We start from the raw sequence: 23,507 nt of genomic DNA, 5'->3' as shown, positions 1-23,507 counted from the left end.
GACAGTCCAAACTATTTCAGTCTTATCTTCTGTAGCACATAAACAGCAAATTTCACAAAATATCATTGAATCCTAGAATCATACAATACTGGGTTGGAAGGGACCTTAAGGATCATCTGGTCCAACCTTTCTTGGCAAAAGCATGGTCTAGACAAGACGACCCATCACCCTGTCCATCTGAACCTTAAAAGTGTCTGATGTTGGGGAATCCGCCACTTCCCTGGGGAGATTATTCCAGTGGCTGACGGTTCTCACTGTGAAAAAAACATGTTCTCATTATGAAAATAAATATGGTGAGCTTAGCTCTTCAGAAAGTCTGATTTGGGGCTACAAAGCAAAAACAGCCTTCTGTTGTCTTGTTGATGTGCCTTAAGCAAGACACTCAGGGAGCACAGTTTTCAAAATTCTTGTTCTTGTCCTAATTATGAATAGACAATGTTTTGTGTGAAGCCTACTAGGAACTTTGTGAAGACCCATACCCCCCAAATTACTTCCAGAGGCCTTTCAATATGCTTCAGCTGATGTCCTTCAGCAGGTAAGGGCTTCACAGCTTACCAGTTTGTAAGGTGACCCATAAGGCTATCTATCTGAACAGCACCATCAAGCATACCCTTAATCCCAGGGGATACAACGTTATTGATCACAAAAACACCAAGACAAATGTCCAGCTTTATACTGTTTGCTAAGTGGCATTAAGTAAATTTTCTTAGCTCAGATTTTTCAGCTGCAAATACAAAATCTCTTCAGTACTTGAGTAATTAATGTGGTTTGTATAAGCCTATACAAACTCATATTGAGCTCTAAAATGCTGGTGGAAGACAAAATATAGGCACAAGACCAGATGAGAGAGGGGGAATTACAGGAGACAGTAAAGATGGATTTGCAATTTCATTTTATTTTAAATCTTCATTTTCTGGGGGGATGAGGATTCAAATAAAGTAGCGTATTAATGTCTGAATAATAAAGGACAATGATCAGTTGGGACTTGAGAGGTTCAGGTTGGACATTAGGAAAAATATTCTCACCACAAGGGTGGTACAGCACAGAAGCAGGTACACAGAGGATTTTTGGATCCCCATCTTTTAAGATTTTCAAGATTCTGAAAGACAAAGTCATGGCAGACATGGTCTGATGTTGGACGATCTCAGTTGTCCTTTACAACCAATTCTTCTATGAGTCAATGGATAAATCTTACTAGAAATCTACTAACCTCAAATATTTCATTCATTTTTTTAATCACTTGTTTTTCTTATATCTTCAAATCCAAGCTTACTTGTAAAATTCTCCCATAGGTAATGCCACTGATTACTGATCAGAATCACTGGTATATATTTGTGGGAATAATTATGTGATGCCGAATCAGATCTCGTTGTTTCCTGTTTTAGCAGTTTTCCAAATGGACATAATCTGAAACAGTGAGGAGACAGTAACTAATACCCTAACATTTGGTTGGATCTGTGAGAAGCCTGAAACCACAGCTACAAGAGGTGTGAAGGCCTCACTCATCTCAGTCAAAGCTTTAGATGTTTTGTACTTAAGGAGCTGGGCAGTTTGAAAACTTCTTTCTCAAGATGCTACAGAAATCAGCACCTCTGACAAGGAATCCATAACTTTTTCCATCTGGTTACTGACATTTCGTTTGCCCAGCTATTCCCTTGGGAATTCTAGGAAGGATTCGCTTTCTCTTCAGCTTTCCCTCCATGTCCCAGATAGAAATGCACAACATGGTTTTGTGAAGTGGCTGTCAGTTCAGCTTGACTATACCAATAATATAGTTGATTAGTATGTGTTGCAGATATTGTCCCCCTAGAAACTTTAATTTATTGATATTTTATATTAAAATTCCTAGAACAACTTAGAACTTCTCAGAGGGTTTTTAAAATCATTTATCCTGATACTATAGGGTGGTTGAGCTTATGGAATGCTGTAGTATTTTCTTTCCCATTTCTGCTTCTTTCCGAGATACAGTCTCAATTAATTCATTGTAACAAAAAGAGAACTTCAGCCAAACAATGCATTTGATCAATGAGTAGGAAAGTGTTCTAAGGACAAGGTTTTCATGTATGCAAAGAGATGATGGTAAAGTGCGCTTCTGTTGGAGCAGTAAAGAGGAAAAAATAACAGCAGATCTTACATTGCAATTATCAACCCAGCATAAAACAGTAGCAAGACCAGAGGCTTGTCATATAGCCCATCTCAGAGATGCTTGCTTACATCTTCACTAGTTTCTTGTCTTGGATTGTGGATTTCTCAAGGCAGGCCCAAAACTCTTGCCAAAGAGTTCTCTGTGCACAGTTGAGAGCTTGATTAAAATGTTATCACAGAATCACAGAATGTTAGGGATTGGAAGGGACCTCGAAAGATCATCTAGTCCAATCCCCCTGCCGGAGCAGGATTGCCTAGACCATATCACACAGGAACGCGTCCAGGCGGGTTTTGAATGTCTCCAGAGAAGGAGACTCCACAACCTCTCTGGGCAGCCTGTTCCAGTGTTCGGTCACCCTCACCGTAAAGAAGTTTTTCCTCATATTTAAGTGGAACCTCCTGTGTTCCAGCTTGCACCCATTGCCCCTTGTCCTGTCAATGAATGTCACTGAGAAGAGCCTGGCTCCATCCTTATGACACTTGCCCTTTACATATTTATAAACATTAATGAGGTCACCCCTCAGTCTCCTCTTCTCCAAGCTAAAGAGACCCAGCTCCCTCAGCCTCTCCTCATAAGGGAGATGTTCCACTCCCTTAATCATCTTCGTGGCTCTGCGCTGGACTCTCTCTAGCAGTTCCCTGTCCCTCTTGAACTGAGGGGCCCAGAACTGGACACAATATTCCAGATGCAGCCTCACCAGGGCAGAGTAGAGGGGGAGGAGAACCTCTCTCGACCTGCTAACCACACCCCTTCTAATACACCCCAGGATGCCATTGGCCTTCTTGGCCACAAGGGCACACTGCTGGCTCATGGTCATCCTGCTGTCCACTAGGACCCCCAGGTCCCTTTCCCCTATCATCCCAGGTCCCATTCCCTTATCATTTCAGAAACAAAAATAACCTTAATCTTAAAATCAGTAGTTAACGGCTCTAAATATTACCCTAATCTTCTATGAACCAAGTACTTGTTGCATTGGTTTATTCTCATTTAGAAAGCTTCCAAAAAATCAGCTTAAAGTGTTGTTTTAACTTGTTTACCTCTATACAAGATATAGATAAGGATGGTTTTGTTAATATATTTATTATAAAAATCTGAAAAAATAGCATGTTTTGCTGTGACTAAAGGTAAATATTGCAAACAAGTGAAAAAACAAGTGCAAATACAAAGCCCAATTAAACTATTTTTTCGGTATACTGGCAATTTTATTGATATCTAATAAACAAGCAAGACCCTTTCTTTACAGCTGAGTTCCTCAAGAGTACAGAATGCACTTCAATAGGAGTTTATGGAAATTCATTAGTCAGGATTAATCCCATTAGTCTCACTTGCAGTTTCTTTGCCTTGTTTGCTTTATTGTGTAATATAAGATGAAGACCTTAACCAGGCTAGAAAGTAAATCTTACTAATCATTTAATAAATGGTGTAAACATGAAATTCAGTGAACCATAATTATACACATAAAACTGGGCTATCTGTGTCTGTTTGCATGTGTATTGCTGAAAAAACTCTCTGTACCTATGTGCATTTTATTTCAAGCAGCTATAGCAAGGACTATCACCTCACCATCCAAAACAGGTCATTCCACTGACATGAAAATATGGCTTCTTTTCCAGAGAGCTTGTACTGAAGTTATCACTAAACACTCAATGACTTTAAAAATAAGGGCCTTGATAGTTCTTATTTTGAACTGGAAATCAGTATTTGAAACTCTTTACAAATTTTGTATAAAGAAATTTCTGAAGTGAATTGCTGTGGAAAAACAGCTTTAAACCAAAAAATTTAACATGGACCCAAACATGACAATCCAAACAATTAGTCAACTAATGTCCATAATTGCTACTAGAGGACCAAACACAAAAATTGGCATTATATTTATTTTAGACACAAAGAAGCAGACAAGATATTCCACATATTTAATATTTTTATTTTCAGCAAAATACTTCTCATTTTACTACAAGCAAATGGATCAAAACATTCATTCTTATCACATTATCATAAACTTAGAAGTTGCTTCGGTAACGTAGAAGATAGATTGAGGTTAGCAGTTTCAAGGAGGGGAGAAATATCTGCTTTGAATTTATTGTAATATTGCTAGGAGGGAGAGAAAGACACCTTGCAACAGCAAGAAGCAGCAACACTGTTTCAGAATTTTAGGATATAACGACATCACAAAATGCAAAAAATTGAAGCAAATCCTGAAGCACCACATTCATGCAGAATATTACAGCAAAAGTGCTTTGCCTTTGTGTGACTGTAGTCATTGCTGTCTCCAAGTCTGAGCCAGATTACATCCAAGCAGCTCAAATATTAGACTAGTGCCTCATATTACTTCATCATCTGAGGTTCACATGGGCACAGCTCAAGTGTATATGTCCTAATGGAAAAGGGTAGGTATTCCACATTTATGTATTAAATTTAATATTTCCAGCTTCTGGTGTGCCCATCATATCTGCTGACTTTTTCCACCTCAAATTTTCTTCTATAGCTGTTTATCCTACAGATCAAATAAATTATGCTAAAAACAATCTGCACCATTCATCATCAACAAAAAGATTATGCAAAGTTGACTGGGGAATTATTTAGTATTGGTAAAATATTCTGCCTCCTTTTGTATAAGGTCTTTTTCCAGGTTTTTCTTTTAATATGCAAGTCACCTCAGGAAACTGGAAGCCAAATTCCAGTAGCAATCCGGAAGAAATTTTTTACAATGAGGCTGGTGAAACACTGGAACAGGTTGCCCGGAGAGGTAATAGATGCCCCATCCCTGGAAACATTCAAGATGAGGTTGGACAGGGCTCTGAGTAATCTGATCTAATTGAAGATGTCCCTACTCATTGCAGGGAGTTGGACTAGATGACCTTTAAAGGTCCCTTCCAACCCAAAATATTCTATGATTCTATGATTCTCTATCTTATTTACATTCGGCAACTCCAAAGATAGGAAATAAATCACACAGTTCTGATGCTGTTCTGTGCATGGGTTCTGTTCAAGGAGTTTGAAAGCTAACTATTACGGAATGGAATTTTACAAGAGAAGGCACTTCCTTAAGAATATCTGCTACTAGATTTTTTTCTTTTCTTTTTATGGAGAGGAGATGTAGAATTCTATAAAGGCCTAGCACTGTTAACTGAATTCTGTTCTGCCTCCTGCAATGTCAATATGTTGGTTTGAGTTCCAAGATCAAAATTCTCATTATTGTTTATAGCGATGAAGAACAACACAAAATCAGAACCAGGGTTTACACAGCTTATACTTCAAATTAGCTTTTTAAATATTATTATGTCACAAAGATGAGTCCTTTTGTAGAAATGGCTATATGCAGCTCCATCTTAATTGTATTTCTGCAGGTTTTCAAACTAGTAAAAAGACTACTACACTTGGGGGGGAGGGGGCAGCCATCAGTTCTCCCCTTCCTGCTATTTCATCTTCACTACGAAAGAAAATTCATCTACAATTAGAGCAACAGTTCACAGTTATGATTAATGTATCACATTGTTCCCATCTTCATAGACCACCAGTACAAACCCCAAAGATTTTGTGAAGGACTGACAATACTTAAGTGAGCGAGACCAGGCAACACTTTCAATTCAACAAAACGAGTCAACTCAGAAGTATGCAGTTGAATTCCAGAGAAACAGTCCTCTGTCAGTCTTCCAGTGGAGCATAAATACACATTCAAGTAAAAGAAAGAGGACATTTAAATAAACGCACATAATTGCAAAGATCATGATGCTCATTACAGCACCTGCAAGAGAGGAGATGTAGGAGATGTTTGCTGTGATATTTCAATACAATGAGAAATCCACTGGATTCAGCTTTTTCATTATCTGCTTTGATTATCACAGGGTGATTTGGCTCAAAGTCTAGTGCTAGATAATAATCCTTGGTTTCTTAAAAAAACAAAGTTTCTGTTACTAGTCCTGTTGGAAGGAAATGTTAAGACCATGGATTGCTTTCCACTTACTTTTGCTACTGGAATGAAACTTCACACTCCTGAGAATACAAAAAAAACCACTGAAATGACAGTCCGTTTCTCTGAACATTTCTCTGTTTTTCTTAAAATGGCCCTAGGCAGATGACAAACTGACAGACTGGCATAGTATCATGCCTGGAAGGGAACTGTGTGCATGACTCAGTTGTTCTTCGGATAGTTTTAGACTTTCGGAGAGAGAGTGTGCACCAGTTTCTGAACTGCCTCTGCAATAGCTCTTATTTGTCTCTCCGACATTTCCTCTCCATTTCTTTCAGAGATATATTGTAGCTCACTACTCGACCTTGATGGCTCAGTTGTAAGTCAGAGAACTACAGTTCAAAACCCTACTCTTCCGCAGAAAACAAAAGACCAGCTTCTACTCACTTGGGAGATTAATAGCTCTGCTGAAATTTCACACTGCTGAAAGTCACCTAACCAGGTCATAGACACTCTCATTAGGAAAAGAAGTTCCCACTTCAGATCCTTCAGAATCTTCCCAGGAGTAGCAATCACTTATTTTCAAAAGCTTAAAGTGCATTCATGTGACAACAAAATAAAACAAACAAAAAAAAACATCACAAAAAAAAAACAAACAAGCAAACCAAAACAAAACCAAACTAAAAACAAAACAGTCCTGCTAAGATAGCAATGTTGAAAATGCAGCTAATATGAGACTGCCTTTTCTCAGAGGGCAAAATTTGTCAGGCCCTGAATACCAGCTGATTAGTTACAGTCCTTTTAATCATCACAGTGTCCGCAACTACCTTCATTCCTGAGTTTAGTTGCAGGGCTTTTTTTCAGTTCTGTACCAAATCATAAAACAGAACTTCAGTCAGTTCTCTTTGCTCCGAGAGCTTTGGGATTTTGTGAAACTGAAGGGAGAGATTATACTGTATGTAACAGTCTGGGAGAGGGCTTACTGATCACTTCTTTGTAAATGGATGAAATCCCATTGCTGGCTTCTTTTGCTCATTTCTGTAAGGCACTACAAAGTATAACAAACCACCACAGACCTTAGCTCAGCAAGCCCACCAGCTTGTTGTAAATATCAGTGCAACAGCAGAGACACTTAATGTAGGAGAGAAAAGACTGTATTCATATATCATAGCATAGATGCCATGAACTGTTCATGAACTGTTTACCAGCAGAGTTCTTCAAGGCTGACAAATGTGTGTAGCATGCTGGAGTGTGTATGAACAGTTGGAGAAGACAACTGTTGTGGCAAAAGTGATCCCTGTTGTGGAGTAAAAAAAGAGGTTTCTTAGACATCATAGACCTCTTCTTCCATAGTATGACTGACCTCTCCACGAAGTTGGTGGAAGGTGTTGCGCCTCAGGATCTCCCAGCCACGGTGAGAACTAGTCCTGGATGTCCTCCGTGACAATGACAGAGCAGACAGTTCTTTCTTGTACGGGATGTCCCTATTGATTTCCAGCTTTTCCAAACCTTTGTCATAGTTATCCTTATCCTGAGCCTTAAATGCTTCTGTGTACCGCATCATCTTGTGTTTGTTGGGATCAACCCTGTCTTCAACTCTGTTAGAGGATTAAAAAACATAAACTCTATGAAGTAGAATTGTGCGAGTTTCTCAGCAAAACCGAGCAGCCACAAGATCCAAGCCCCTCCCCAAAATATGCCTCCTGACCCAGACATTCCAGAAAATCTACACAGAAACAGGAAACTGATTATAGGCGTGGTGCTAGCAGCTGCTAGCACACAATTATCTCCTAGACCTTCATCCCCATCATTGACTTCAGTACCCTTATCTGCCTGTGGTTTTCTGTCCTTTAACTCATTTCCCAGTCACGATTTGCCCTTTCCATTTTGCCAGCTGTAAGCTATTGGCAGACCTACCCCACCTGCCTCTAGCTCCAGATGCTTTGTATATATGTGTATATTCATCCATTTCCTTTGTTCTTGTCTTTCCTCCTCTGATACTCCATGGCCTCCCACCTCAGGATGTCACTTATCTTTTGCTGAACTTCTATTTAACTGTTCCACTTCCACCAACTCTTCTCTACCTTACTTATAACTTGTCTTCTGAAATACTGTCCCACACTACATACAATGAACATACATGTAATTCGACAGAACTAGATCACACCAACACTCTTTTCTCATAGCATCCAATGAAGAATTGTTGCCAGGATATCGGTCTCGCCAAGTTATATTCTGCACCTTGGACTGAAGGTGTTGCATATTGGTACCACTTTAGGTCTGCTTGTTCTGCCCAGCAAACCTGAAAATCCACGAGGCTCATTTCTCTGCTAAAACCTGCAGAAAGTCCTATTTCATACAGCCAACACTCCCCCTTCTGGCTTTATCAGCAAAAGATGATGCAGTTAGAAAAGATATATGCCCAAAGTTTAATCTTTTCTCACCCTGGTATAAATATCGATTAAAATCAGAAATAATGAGGAATCTAGTGTTATCTAGACTACAGATTGATTGTTTGTTATTTCAGTGCCTAAACTGAAATCCTGGACCTAAGACTTTGTCACCTGATGCAGTCTTTGCAAAGTATAATATAGTTACTAGGTTCACATGAGAAAGAAGTCTTGCCTTTAGTTATTCCTGTTCTGGTTTTGAATCATCTGTAATGCAGTTCCTTGCTGCTGAACGCCTGATGGATTGATTCTGTCTCTGCCATTTCATGCATCTAATGGATAGGGACAGCCAACCAAGCACAGCAGTGAAGTTTTGTGATACTCATTATAAGAAGTTTGAAATAAAAATTCAAGCCTTATAATCCATGCAATTTCTGGGGTCTGTCTCCTGTGACTACCAGATAAGAAAATATCAGCTGATTTCACAAGGAATTGCACAGCGCAGAGCTTTCTGAGGGGAACAGTGCTTGCCTATCAATCACAGACAGAAAACAGATTGGGGTCTGTATTCTGGAAGGGAAGGACTCCAAACACTCCTCCCCAGGACACTGGAAAGGCTCTTTATTAACATCCATACATTGGATTCTTCTTCTGAGATACTTACATACACACTCTAGAACAGAACTCACCTGAGATACCATCGGTCCCCTAGCCCGTACTCCCTCCCACAGATTCCAGAGCGAGGCCAGAGACACCGTGGCAGTTTCCGCTCCAGCATGACAGTAGTAGCGACAACCTTTAGAATAAAAAAAAAAAAGAAAGAACTCAGATGAATTAGAAAAATATCAGACTCAAAATTATCAGTTTCATGAGTACTGACCCATTACTGTACTTCATTACAGCTCCATATGTAATGAAGAAAAATCATAGATTAAATACTCCATTATAGGGCGATTCACTATTTTAGTCCTAACTGTGCCATGTTTAGAGGAAGCAATGGTGCTCTTAAAACGCTGTTAAATTTCTTTCTGTTTATACCTGATGGCAACGAGTAAGGTAATTAATTTGCAAGCTAGAGAAGAGGACAGTATTTAACTATCATCATAACTTACTAATGTGGCCACACAACTGCATTTAACCATTTGACTTGTTGCTTTCTCACAGAAAAATACTAGGAAATGGATTGCCTGTTGAGCAGCTATATAACTGATCTGGGTGAATTTTTTTGTCTTTTGAGCAAGAGAGTCAGGCAAACTTCTCTTAATGGTTCTAAAGATGTTACTGACCTACTTGTAATCATTACCTTGCATTCTGTCTCCTCTCATTCAATCCCTATAATTACAATTTAACTCTCAGTTAAACAGAAATGTGATTTGTAAAAAAAGATGCAACTCTAATTCTTTTTAACAAGAGATTCCATGCATAAGCAACAAACAGCTAAGGAGACACAGGATGGACGAGAAAGGCTGGATGGGCTTCTAGCTGCTATTTGAAATAAGGTAGGAATACCCACATAGCAAAGATATACTGGAAGACAGTTTCACATGGGAAGATGTGCAGAAGAGTATAGTCTTGCACTTAGACACTTCAGACTCATAGAAAGGAGGAAATAAGTTTGTTGGCTGATGTACAGAAGCTTTAAAACAGAATTAAAAGGACATGGCTTATTTTATTAACCACTGAGAAAAATGAAGGCCAAGGAAAGCTTTTAAAGTACCTCCTTTAGAGCACAGATGGCAGATTAAGTAATAGCACTGTCTAGCATATTTTCCCTGGACAACTTTTCCCCATTCTTTATTCAAAGACAACCCCTACCACCTAAACTAGATTACCTGGGCTCTCCAGAGCTCATCCCGCTCATGGGCCACTCTCCAGTGGGTGTCGCCCATCATAGCAATTAACAAGTTGAGCATAAGGAGGGTGGCAATGATGGCAAAGGCAAAGTATACCACGCTGTACATAAAGGGCAAGTCCACATCGTAGTTTGCAGGGCCATCAATGATAGTGAGGAACAGCTCAAATGTGGTGAACAAGGACATGGGATAGTTGTAGAACTGCCCAAGGTTTTCAGGGTTCTCTGTCTGGAAAATGATGTAAAAAGCTAGAGGAGAACAACAGGGGGGAAAAGAGAGAGAGAGTTTAACAATGGGAATCACATTTCAAGAGCAACAACAGGGTCATATAAGAGATACTGACAACACAAAGTGGTCTGAGAAGGAGCTGCATGTGTTTATATGCTAGTGCAGTACCCAGCATAACAAGGACAAATCCCTGACTAGAATCACTGCTGTCCATTATAAAAAGACTCAGAATTAGTTTGATTATTTATTTGTTCCCAAAATAGTGATATTTTCTTCTTCAAGGATATAATAAAGCTATGTGTGCTAATCTCATTTTCCAAAGATAAATATCATAAATGTAGTGTGTTTTAAAACCTTGACTTATATATATATGTAGAATTATCTGGATTGTCCTAATTTCTATTACCCTGGAAAGAGGAAGAACTGAAAACCAAACTCATGAGAACAGAAATCAATACCGGGAAAGTGACCATGCTCAAAGAAATAGAACCTACACATCATCACCGCCTTTGCCAGCTAATCCAGAGGGCAATCTGAGAATAAATCAAAACCCACACACTTAATTCATACTAAAGAAGTTGTTAGGGGTAATATAATGCTGTTTTCCTTTTGTAGACTCACCTGATGCAAAGCCTAGTATCACCACAGCCATGAGCCAGCAAAAGCGCATAAGATCTCCAAATATCATCTGTAGAGCAAAGACAGAGCCACCATAAGGCCCAACTGTCCCACCAAGTCACAATGCAACCCTACGTAAACCATTTTCCAGATTCTAAGACCATGAGTGGACTGAAGGAAACTTCTGCACTAAAGAGAGAATGTGAAAGTCTCAAACCTTCTGTGCAGACAAGAACTTGTCCATTTGCCATTAATGCTAGTCCTGAGGGAGAAAAAGTATTCTTTCAGTTCTCCCTAACCGCAAAGAGGTGTCAGGATGTGTGTAACAAGCCCATATTTGTTTGTGTCTTATACCTTCTGGATCATGATGGTAAAGGGTCCAAGCATCTGGAAGCCTCGTGCGAAGTACATGACGTTGCACCATCCTAGCACCAGGGCAAAGGACATGGGCACCACCTCACCAGTTGTGCTGGTGAGACGCATCACCATGGTTACTAGAATCATGCAAGCATATGTGATGCTGCAAAAGAAGAAGAAGAGACAGTGAAAAAAGTTCCGTTAAAGGAATCTGACCTTCCTTTTTGGTTTTTTTCTTTCTCAAAAATTCCAAGACAGGAACATACAGCCACCAGCTCTCAGCACTGTCAACTCTACCTGTCTATTCACCTGCCTTCCTACACACCGGTTGAGCCAGTAAGAGAAATAAATCAAGAGAAGGAATACTCCAAAAGAATGGAGAAACTGACTCATCTGGTAAAAGATAGCAGTGGGGAAAATGAGAGACGATATATTATTAGATTTAAAAAGTGGTGTACTTACACAATTATGTGGAAAGGCCCTCCTAGGATGGTTTGTCCAAAGTATTTCGCTGCTCCAACTCTAAGAATATCTGGGATCTAAGAGAGACATACTATTGACTTTAGGACTCAGTCAGATTCCATTATACTATTAAATGTCATGATAATCGCCAATATTCACAGGATCTTGGGGCCAGCTGCATTTGCTTTGTCTGCTGGTTCACAGTTTGATTTCTATATTACTTTAGAAACAGAATTGACTGAGTGAGGTAGGCCCTTCTTGGGATGTGACAGAGATTGATGGAAAATTTAAGAATGCTTGGGCAGATTGAGAAACTTCGGTATGTGGCAAAGAGGTGTTGCAGCACAGAGCTGTGAGCCTGAAGTTCATATAGATTACTGAGACCAGACAAACAGCTGAGCCTCAGAAATTAAGATAAAAAAGACCTTCTTGGGGAATCAAAGGAGTCTGTTATAATTCTCACTGTGTTAGTTGTAGTGTACCCCCAGAGTCCTGACCAAACACAAGAGCCTGTCCTTCTGGAACGTACATGAGCAGAGAGAAAGCTGTTTACAAGCCCTGTTGTATTTCAGTTCTCCCTGTCATCGTCATTCGAGTTTTCTCATATAAAAGTTTCAGTCTTTTATTTTATATTATAATAAAATCAAGTGGAAGATATTTTTGTTTGAATTTAAAGAACATTTGCTTTTTTTTTTTGGAGAGTTCATGTAAGGAGAACACCTAAACACGTCCACCTTAGAACTCTGGTGGAGTAAGGCTCCTGTTGTAGGTCCATACAGTCACTGATCTCCAACTATATATAAACATTTCTGTGTACACACAGAAATCACTTCACCCAGCACCGCTAAACACATGAGTATTTAAGGGTGGTGAGTGAAGAATCTCTAAGAATCTCATGCAACAGCTGGAATTTAGCTGGACCCCCAGATGGTGTTAAAGGGAACTGTGGCATTACCCTGCAGATAGCATTTGTGAGTGATGCCGGTCCTTCTAGTTGCTTCTTCCGCACCTAGAGTCTTACTAGAATGTTTTCACAGTCTGTTTCATCCAATAGATACTGTTAACAGTTGTCTATTGCCATAAGCATGTATGAAAGCACTTAGACTAAGCAAAAACCCCTACCAAGTTGTGCGCACAAACTCATGTTTGTCTAGTAAGTAAAATCTGTCTTGATTAAACTCGAGACTATACAGCTCAGTTTCTCTTACCTCAAGGATCAAAATTACTACTGCTCCAATGACTGTGATCAGCTCCCCCACCAGCCTCAGCTCATCCTCATATGTCATATATGATTCCTGAAAAAAACAGGAGTGAAAAGAAATTAAAATTAAATTTTAAAGGGAGTGAAAGGAAATTTAAAAAGAGCATGGGGGAAAAGAAGGCCCGCTGTTAGTGTAATAAACATGTCTAGGGCCTGACAAGGCCACAGGAACCAGCCAAGCTCCAGCAGCAGAGAACAGAGAATGCCCAATGTTCCTCACTGACAAAGGTCAGCTGGTGGAAAGAGAGAAGGAGGACAGCTGCAATAGCTGGTAACTGGGAAACATTTGGACTTTCCAGTTAAAGAGGTTAGATCAGAATTGCCCAATGCTGCCTATGGGGCCCCGACTCCTGTAGACACAGTACCTGCAGCATTTTCTGGACATAGATTGTATTGTCTCTGCTGCTTGTTTTGTTGCCCGTTCGGGGTTTCAGTGGTCGGTAGACGCAGCACATAGTGAAGCAAACCATGTAAAGTACATAGAATAAAGCCAGGAAACAGAAATAGGGACGGCCATACATATTCCACTTCAGGCTCACCAGCTCCTTCACAGGTGTTAGGTCCAAGATCTGGCGTGCCTGAGAAAGATAGAAAGAAATAATTAATTGCCATAAGGACGTTAGTTTACAAGCATCATTCACACTGTTTCCTGGGAGAATGTTAACAAACTGTTCTTGCCTACTCTATTGAGCATTAGGAAGCTGAATTTATCTGGCAAAAATGGAATGCTCAAGTGGATTTGGATTTGCTCAGTTTGCCAGTAAAGAGATTTGAAAAAAAAGTAAAAAATATATCCTGCAGAGAACAGTTTTTGAGTATCAGTGGGAAGAGTGAGAGAAGAGTGTTAGATACTGGAATGAGTTTGTTGTCTGTGGATGCCTAGACGCACACAAACACTTGAGACAGACCTATGATCTAGGTCTATGAATGCAAATATATGAGAATGTGTTACAGAAAATAAAAGGTATTATTATTATTATATTAAGATATATACATATTAGGGGTGGGCTAACTTTACAGTATCAGAAAGTTTATAAATCCTGTGAACTCTAGGGATGCAAATATGCACAAAAGTACTTCAGTTCATGAATTGCCTTTTATTGTAACTGGAATTGATTGTGAAGAGTGTTTAGTGTTAGTGTTAAGCAAGACAGCACAGTGCACTTTACAGCAGAGAGATACTGTCCTCTGCTCAAAATATACATCATTATTAGAACATAGAATTGAAAATACAATAATATGGATGCTATTTTCAGCTACAGAAAAAAGTTTCTATGCAACCTTGTGAAATTCACTTACATTTTTTTTCTCCAAATTGGAGTTCTGCATTTATACATGTAAGTTAGCATTCGTTTCAACAGTGATTTCTATCAACTTCAGTAGCATTTGTGGAAACTCTTAATCTCTAGGAAACATATCAAAAGGTCCTTTACATCATTAGCTCTCTTTGAAAAACTGACGCTGCTATTACCTTAATTTAGCAGGCAACTAAGAGGACTTTGGAAAGATTTCCAAAGTTCCTTTATTTCTGTCTAAATGCAGCCTGTTAATGGACTGGATTTTCAGTAGTTTTCACCATTCAGCTATGATGCTAAAAACTGCAGTGTACCCACAGTGAGATATACTGTGAAAAAAAACACGCTCTTTCAAATTACTTCCTTTAGATTACGTATATTGTATTCAAAGGTTGGGTCCTTCTTTTTAGAATCTCAGTGGTGCAGCTCAAATATATCTAGAAGACGACATACATTTCCAGGAATAAACAGAAGCTTCAGTGAGCATCTTGCATGATATGAAAAATAGTGCTGCTGCATAAATTGGGGTTGTGTTTCTGTCAAAGATCTGCATATATCCGTACATACTGTGTAGCTGAGGAATTCTATACAAAAAGAAAGCTTCATATAAAAAAGTCGAGACTCTAGTTTTAGAAGTGACAAAGAGGCTCTATAGAAAGTAAGAGCATCCTCTCCTATCATACCATCCCATTTCAAAAACTAACAGGAAGAATCCAGAAATTTTCTTACATGCCCTCATGGTTGATCTGGTTGATTTGCACACATGCATATAAAGGACAGCAAATACAGTGAGATGATATGGAAAAAAAAATTCAACATCTTTTCCTTGGTTGAATATTGCTAATCTATGCCTCTGAGTGAATCTATTGATTTGCTGCTGGGATGACAACTATAAAACTTGGAAAGCTCAATGTCACTCCACACTTTTTAACTGTTTTCCTAGGTCAGGATGAAATTGTGGCTACATGAACTATCTAATAAATGTCATTAATTCTTCCTACAAACTTTGCCTCATCTATGTCCTTAGAGTATCACTACTACAAGCAACCCCATCACATAACTTTAGGCACCTAAAGGAGGTATCTTCGCTAGTGATGTAGTTATCCTAAGACTTCTGTCTTTATAAGCAATAAGGTCCTACAGACTGCCATTCAGCTCACCTAAGATCTAAATTGCTCTCTGAAAATACTTAAGTTACTTGCATTTCTCTGTCTACCACATGTAAAACTTAGGGAATCTGTATTCCTTAATTAAACAACTCAATTGCTGACAAATATTAGATGGGATGAATCTAGGCCAAGTGCACTTCTTTAGCTTAATTTGTCCAATTTGAACCCACAATATTGTGTGCCAAAAAGTAATCACTTTCAAGCCCACTCAAAACTAGATGCTCTGCTTAGTAAACTAGTCTGTGAAGAAAGAATGATCCACATGGGAAAGATATTAATTTTAGTATGTAATGCACTATTGGGATGTATTCAACACTGTAGTGACAAGAGCACTATGCTGATACAAACAAAATGGAAGAGAGAATGTTAGGATCTTTTAATACTGAGTTCTTTTGAAAAATTTGGCCTGTGATTCCTTTGTGGTCATAAACTACATAGAATCACACTGCTAGGAAGTATGTTCCACAGAAGTGACAAATGTTTTTTTCAAAGTAGATGGATGATACCGACTTAGGTTATCATGGACTCCAAGATCTGCAGTAGTTGAAGAGCTAGATCTCTACTTTGGAATCAGATGGATCACCTTGAAGTATTTTCAAAACAAAATTGTCTTTTTCATTCAGTTATAAGCCATATTCTGTTAAAGTGAAAGTAAAACAAAGATATTCTGTTTATTGGCACCTGCAAGCCCAGAAAATAAGCATGGAGTCTTTTTGTGTTTTTCTGTCATCTCATTATAACAGTTTAGGGTCCTTTCCCAATCTGGAAGAAATCAGTATAGCTGAACTGAAGCTATAGTTGTAGTGATTTCCTACAGCTGAAGAGTGACCCTGTAGTCCTTTGTCTGTCTTCCCTATGTGGAAGTGTAATTTCTGTTGATAGGAGTAGAATATGTAAATACTCAAAATCTAGAAACAGGACTATGGCTGGTATGTTTATGAAGGATCAAAGTTTGCTTTGTAGGTCAAGGGGCTTGATCTACTCCAGAGATAGTCAAAAGCAGTTGGGTTCAGCTACTTTAAGGCAGTGTTATTTCATTTGCAGTTTCTCTACCTATAAAAAAGGGAAGAATTTATTTGGCTGTTCTCACAGAACATATGCAGGGTTCACATGAGCAACAATCTACTTTCCGAAGAATCCTTTTTGACGTTGCCAACCGAGCGCCAAAATGTCAACAAGGCCTTTTCTGTAAAAGGGAACAAAGGCATATATATAATTGATTGGAAATTACCCTCAGTTCTGATGGCATCTTGAGGGTGAGGCAAAAGACTAACAACAAAAATTTATCTGATAAAACTTTGAACTGTTTTTGTTGTGTGTAGGAGCATAGAACTGAGGATGACAGACTATTCCTGTTAGTACAGAAATACATGTCTTTTGTATCAAATAATTTAGGATAAGAAAATTGGAACATTTTTCCAAATAAGATTAGTACTTGTCTAAAGCTCTGTGGCTTGTGTAAAAATATTACATTTTAAGTTTCTGCATTATTATCTGGGTGATACTTAATTGAATCAACTATATCAAGCCTTCAGCTTCTGCTAGAAGACTGATACTTAGCGTATAAATAGGACAAACAGGGTATACTTTACACCTTGCTTATGAATTTGACCCACACACTTTATTAAATGCTTCTAGACCTACTTCCTGTTGTAATGTTTAGGGGACCACTGCAGTAAGCAAGAAGGAGATCATATGTCAAAGTGGCATGAGTGGGTTACTTTAAAGGAAAACTTCTTATTGCACTGTAGATGTTTTCCTTCTTTTGCTACATTGCCCTGTTTCCTCTAAGTCAGCCAAAGACAGATTGCACAGTGCAAGGAATACGTATGTTTCAGTAAATGGACATGACTCTTGAATGGCCCTAAGAAATATCCTAAAGGATCAAAAGGAAGTGAGAGATAATGAACCTAGCTAGATAATCTTAGGTGTTCAGTTTTGTGTAGAAGTAAGTATTCTAGAATTCTTTGCATAAGAGAGTAAATTTCATTTTCAAACGGAGGATATAAGTTTAGAATCTTACTATAATCTTCCTGTAGCTTAGTTTCCTTCTATTTTTGCCACTTTTTATCCACTTACAGGTCAGAAAATATACCTTAGTACCTATTTGCATATGCATCCCCCTTAATACAAAAGGAACCTGCTTCTGACCGGGGCCTAAAGATGCTACTCTAGTCCAATACTGGACTGGGAGGATATGATAGGATGGGGTGACGCATTGCGTTCTTCTAGAGGAGACAGCAAATGAGTTGGACAAAACATATATCAAATACAAAAAAAGAATTACTATTTATTCATGCAAAAATTGCAATTACTCATATTTAAAAGCATTCTGGAAAATAAAGAAATCATAATATGTCATGGTATTTGGGGACATCTTATCCTCTGAAATTAGGAATCTTGGATCTGCATGCTCTAGGTGTTTTAGGAGAAGACAGAAGCACAATATTCTTCTTTCTTTTAGGATTATGGTTTAGTCTTCTGGACAAATTCTAAGGTTCTATTTTTTTGACAAAGACTTATTTTCCCTGAATTTCCGTATGCATTGCCACACATAGAAATTTAGAGGACTTTAAAAAAAAGCAAATGAGAGTTTCATAGATTTCCTCCACATTGTGCAAAGCTCTCCAGTAGCTGAAACTTTTGTTAGAGAAATTCGACTAAAATTTTGACAGAGGGAAATAATACAGATTGAGTAGAATTGTGCTAATTAAGTGTCTTCTCATTCATTTCCTGTTATATTAGGATTATTTAAGGTGATTACAACTGATAAGGTAGTGTACCTTGAAAGTCTTAAGCCGATCTAACTAAGCTTGACATTACACTCTGCTTTTTTTATCTTAGTGATCCCTTTACAAGTTTTTGAACCTACAGCAGAGATAATTCGCCTACCTTGTTTTGAGTTATACTATTGCTAGAGCTACTCTAGAGCTACTTGTTACTGATATCTTTGAGCCTGGTGAAAGAGAGAGAACCCTTTACTGAACCACATAATGTCATTTCCCATGGCTTGCTTATACTAAGTTCTTTCAGTCATCTGCAAGTTTCACACTTCAGAAGAAACTGTGTGTAAAGCATCAGATGTAGCCAAATCATTAAAAAGCTGCTACATTTCATGTATTCCCTGCAGCACATGGTACAAAGTTCTTGTTCTGTGGATAACATAAAAGAGCTGAAACCTTCAAACTCATCATTCTTCTCCTTTTATAATCACCATGGTCTGCACATAGAAAGCGTGTGGTGCCCACAGTACCTCTCTCTTCTTGGTTGAGACAATGAGCTCAAGAAAAGACTGATCTTCAGCCCAGGAGTCAATCTCTGTGAGATCATAGAGCACAGTGGTCAAGGGGCCAAAAGACCAGAGATTGTGCTTCCGCTTCTGCATAAGGTATTGAAACATCTGAGGAGAAAAGAAGGGAGTGGAGGATATCAGGAGCTTTCCAGTATACAGTGGATTTGCAATAAAAACAAATGAAGTTGTTAAAAACCCTTAATTACAATGTATTTTCCTTGAACTTGGTAGTTGTTGTGGTCCTCATATCTCTCAGGAATGATTATAGCAGGTTAAAAGTGGAAGAACTTTTTCTGACTCCCATTTGATAATTAGCTCATGCTTGAGGTAAAGGATGAGTGATTTTTATTCTAAATTCTGATCAAACTGCTAAAGTTATTTGACACAGATACATCTCAACAAGAGATATCATATGGAATTATACGTTGATTAGAAAAAAAAAAATCTTTTATACTCTTCTACATGTTATCAGGAAAGAGGTGTGGCAAGGGAAATTATCCTGTCCTTTGTGGATCTACAAAACAAACACTAATCATCTTTGTCTTTTGTTAAGGGGAGGGATGTGAGTTTACATTAAATATAGAGTTCATGACTATGAATAAATGTCTGTGGATACCTGAAGAAGGTTCCTGTGTGTCACATTTAGGATAATGAAATCTAGACAACAAAGACAATAATTTCAGTCAGAGTTTTAAAAAATTACTTGGAGTATATCTTTCTGTTAATACTTGTTTAACTCAAATGCTTCAAGAATTGGGTCAAAAGATCTATTCTTTAAGAACTCATTTCTTTCATTAGGATAAAGAAATGTCTTATACAGGTTTTCTGGTCCTACATGAGGTTTTTGGCAAAAAAAAAAAAAAGAGTCGTTATGTATCTTCTACCCACTAAGAACATGCACAAACTCACTTGGTCTGGATGATAGTTCTCTGTTTCTGAATAACCTCTTTTGTATGGAGGCAACTGTGTCACTTAAACTCACCACAGTGTTGCCCTCAACTCCAGCCAGTTTGAATGGAGTAAGCCCGTCATTGTTAGGAATCAATTCAAGTGATCCTGGTCCCTCTTTGTTCCTGTCATAGGAAAGTATCAGGCTGTACATGTGGCAGGCAAATGTCTTATTGGGTTGGAGAACCAGCATGTGAAGAACAGTGTTACCTATGAAGGAAGCAGACCAGATAAAGTATATGGAATAGCCCAGTCCTGGGCAAAGACTAGCAATTGACTGATGCCATTAACAATGGCTTTCATTTTCCTCACATCCCACATCGCACAGTTGTTTGTAAGGAGAGAAAAATATGTGCATGCACAGATGTCAGAGTCTGATTTAAAATGTCCAGATCCACTATATGTGATTCACTAGGCCCCACAGCACATACCCAGATAATCTTGAGCTCTAATGTCAGCTCCATTTTCAATGAGCAACTGTACAATTTCCTCATTTCCCACACAGGCAGCAAATGATAAAACATGCTCTCCTGCAAAGAAAGGAAAGGGGAGAAACAGTATTAAGACCCCAGGAGGCATGAGAGGTTGAAGCACACTGAGGGAAAGCTATCCATGCTGTGAAGCCAGAGGTTATGAAAAGAAGACTTATTTCAGGTAACCTGTAAATATCCTGCCCCACTCCTCATCCTACTCAGAAAGGAAAAGAAGACCTGCCCCACAAAATACTAAAAGGAAGAAGTATTCTTTTCTGATTATCTTCATAAGAAGGTTGAAAAGTAAGTTGCAGTATATGCTGCTAGGAAGAAATTAAATTATAATTCTTATGCAATACATATTTTTGTATACATGCAAATATATAAAATGTGTATTATTTATATATTTATATTTACGTAGTATTTACATACTCAGCTGAAGTCTTACTGTCTGCTAAAAGGCGTGTGACTGATGACATTTGGAGACAGAAGCCTCTGCTTATCCAGTTTAGATTGGGACTAAAGCAAGCCTCCCTTATATTCCCTCATCACTCTGCTGGTTCCCTCCCATAGCAGCATGGGAAGAAGATAAGGCTGTACCGAAATAGAGAAGATTCTGGGAGCTGCGCCTGAAGAAGTGCCCAGTGGCCTGTGCGGTGCAGGCATTGGCCCCTCTCTTAAGTAAAGCCTTCACCAAAGTGATGTTCTGGTTCACAGCTGCAATGTGGAGAGCTGTCTGCCCTGTAAGACACAGAAATAAAACCTTGACTTCCAAGAAAGCAACTTCAGGCTGATCAGTAGCCTGTAGTTCACATTTCACTCATGGTAAATCTGTGTTTTTTGGAACTGCATCCATAATGGCTATATGATTTAGCTTTGAAGTTATCCCTGTTGTGTGCAGAAGTCTGGAATACAGGTTTTTCCAGAAGTCCCATTCTATGTAAGCCTGTTATGAATTCATGAAAACTGACTTTAAAATCTGACAGAAAAAAACAACAGGATGCACTTTCTAGATTTTTTTCTGGGGGAAAACAAGGTGTGCCACACTCTTCCAGGAAGCACACTGAAGGATCATGTCTCTCAGAAAGGACTATGCTTTCTTTCATGGGACATGAAGGCCAGGTCAAGATAAAGCTCCCAAAGATGAGTTGCTCTAATCCATCGAAAGTATCAGAATTTTTAAAACCCCATCATTATTATTTTAGTGTTTCAAGATTTGTCTCGCATTTCTGTGTAGTCAGTCAGAACCATTCTTTAAAGACCTGGCTCAGAGTCTAGACTCAAAAGCAGTGGCCAGAATTGCTTTCAATCCCTATTCTTTGTCAACCAAAGAATCATTTTTTCTCCTTTCAGAGGAGATCAGGTAGGTGTCCCCTTTGTTACACATGACTATTACAGAAAGCAAACTGTACATATCCTTGCAATCCCACTATAGCCAACAGGCTCACCTGTGGTTAAGGATTTGTCAATTATGCATTTGCATGTTTGCACATGTATATACTTGGGTTTAATATAATTCCACCTTCCACAAATGGTCAGGAGCCATTTGTATGTTGTTTTTGCTATGTAACAGTTTAGCGATATATTGAACCAGGAACAGTATAAGCCACTTTCGTAAATGTACAGGTAGTACTTTCTCCCTCCCCCTGCAGAGAATCCTGCCCATCCTCATTCCCTGAGATGTTACCTTCATAGAGCTCTGATGTCATCCTCTCATTGACAAGCTCGGGAGCTGCTTCCATTAGAGTCACTGCAGCCTCCACATTATCATACATGGCAGCTACATGAAGGGCAGTCTCACCAACTGCACCTAAAAACAGTAGGAGAAGTATGTGAGTCATCTAGACGTTCAACTATATGGGACAAAAGCAGAAATGGATTTATTGGGTTGGAGAATTTATAGGAGGGCTAGGTCCTCCCTTGAGTACTTCCACGTGCCGCCTCATCATATGACATGGTAACAGCCACATAACTGCATAGTCTCTGTCCTTCACCCTGTCAAAATCTGAAAGCTGAACAGAGACTTCAGGTGTTTAAGCAACGGCAGACAAGTATGAAGTGAATGAGAGCACAGCCCTTCCACCGATCGCCTTCCACAGTAAACCACCTCCCTCAGTCCCTCCAGAAAAAAGGCCCGTTCAAGCTGTAAACCTCTGATCTTCACCATTCCTTTAGGGTTTGGTGAGCTCTCCAAATTACAAAAGTCAATTTGTTGCAAAGCTGCTGACATACAGTTAAGTAGTTGAGTCTGCTAATGGAAATGTTTTAGCAAACTAACAAACATACTACTCGTTGTAGCAGACTCGCCTTCCACGGAAAACCATTTCTCACAAATAATGGAGTTACCTCTCTGACAGATATCACATGTTCCGTCAGTGAGAAGTTTCCTAATGGCTGGGAGGTTGTTCTCTTTGGCAGCCTGGAGGAGTGGGGATTCCCAGATCCTGTAGTCAAGAAAAAGTGGCTGATAAGAAACAGTCAAACAGTAGGAGAAACATGGTAGGTCAAACAGTAGGAGAACAAATGGTGCCTCTCTCCACAGCTAGCATGGCCTTTGCTTGAGACGCTATGTATCTTCATCACTTTCACTGAAAGATCGGTAATGCACACCTACCATCTGACGTATTTTTGGAATGAAAAAAAAAGAACCAGCAAAAGCAGGCAAATGCAGTGCTAAAAACCTAGGTAGTTCATCATTTCTTGACTTAGTGATGCTTAACCATATGGTGGCAGCAGAGGGAAAGATAGGAGAAACTAATAACAAACTTCAAAATGTTTCTGGTTTATACTGCCCACATTTTGAGGCACAGAAGATAGCGAACGATGAGTCATTTGATACCCCTCCTGCCAGCACTAGTTATCTCAGAAGCCAGAAAAAGCCAGTAGTTTTCTTTTTACACAGCACAATAAATTTAGGAAGGGCTGGCATCTGAATTACTCCTATAATGAGTGGAAGAGAAAAAGTACAAACAAGAATTCCCCATGTCATAGCAACACTTCCTACAGTATAATTAAAAGAATGATCTCTGAAATGTAGTTCCTCATCATACAAAGTTATGAGGAAAAATTTGAAAGTTTAGCTATACTATTGTTTTGTCTGATGCT

At 38.9% G+C, this 23,507-nt stretch overlaps 1 protein-coding gene across 1 annotated transcript in view; it reads right to left on the bottom strand.

Annotated features, from left to right (window-relative positions):
• Positions 1-974: 974 nt before the first annotated feature.
• The window catches only part of LOC137663762 (transient receptor potential cation channel subfamily V member 5-like), a 31,742-nt gene continuing 9,209 nt past the window's right edge, over positions 975-23,507 (bottom strand). The window contains exons 2-16 of the mRNA XM_068401285.1: positions 22,749-22,846; positions 22,090-22,212; positions 21,003-21,143; positions 20,361-20,459; positions 19,964-20,139; positions 18,943-19,089; positions 13,591-13,803; positions 13,173-13,259; positions 11,965-12,041; positions 11,500-11,665; positions 11,149-11,215; positions 10,279-10,547; positions 9,136-9,242; positions 7,420-7,654; positions 975-1,079 (exon numbers count right to left, since the gene is read on the bottom strand). Coding sequence (XP_068257386.1) covers positions 975-1,079; positions 7,420-7,654; positions 9,136-9,242; positions 10,279-10,547; positions 11,149-11,215; positions 11,500-11,665; positions 11,965-12,041; positions 13,173-13,259; positions 13,591-13,803; positions 18,943-19,089; positions 19,964-20,139; positions 20,361-20,459; positions 21,003-21,143; positions 22,090-22,212; positions 22,749-22,846 — 2,110 coding nt within the window. The remainder of the gene's footprint in view (positions 1,080-7,419; positions 7,655-9,135; positions 9,243-10,278; positions 10,548-11,148; positions 11,216-11,499; positions 11,666-11,964; positions 12,042-13,172; positions 13,260-13,590; positions 13,804-18,942; positions 19,090-19,963; positions 20,140-20,360; positions 20,460-21,002; positions 21,144-22,089; positions 22,213-22,748; positions 22,847-23,507) is intronic.

This window comes from Nyctibius grandis, chromosome 5 (genome assembly GCF_013368605.1).
Source record: "Nyctibius grandis isolate bNycGra1 chromosome 5, bNycGra1.pri, whole genome shotgun sequence".
Taxonomy (NCBI): Eukaryota; Metazoa; Chordata; class Aves; order Nyctibiiformes; family Nyctibiidae; genus Nyctibius; species Nyctibius grandis.
The sequence above is the reverse complement of the archived record's forward strand: the minus strand, read 5'-3'. Positions and strand labels throughout refer to the sequence as shown.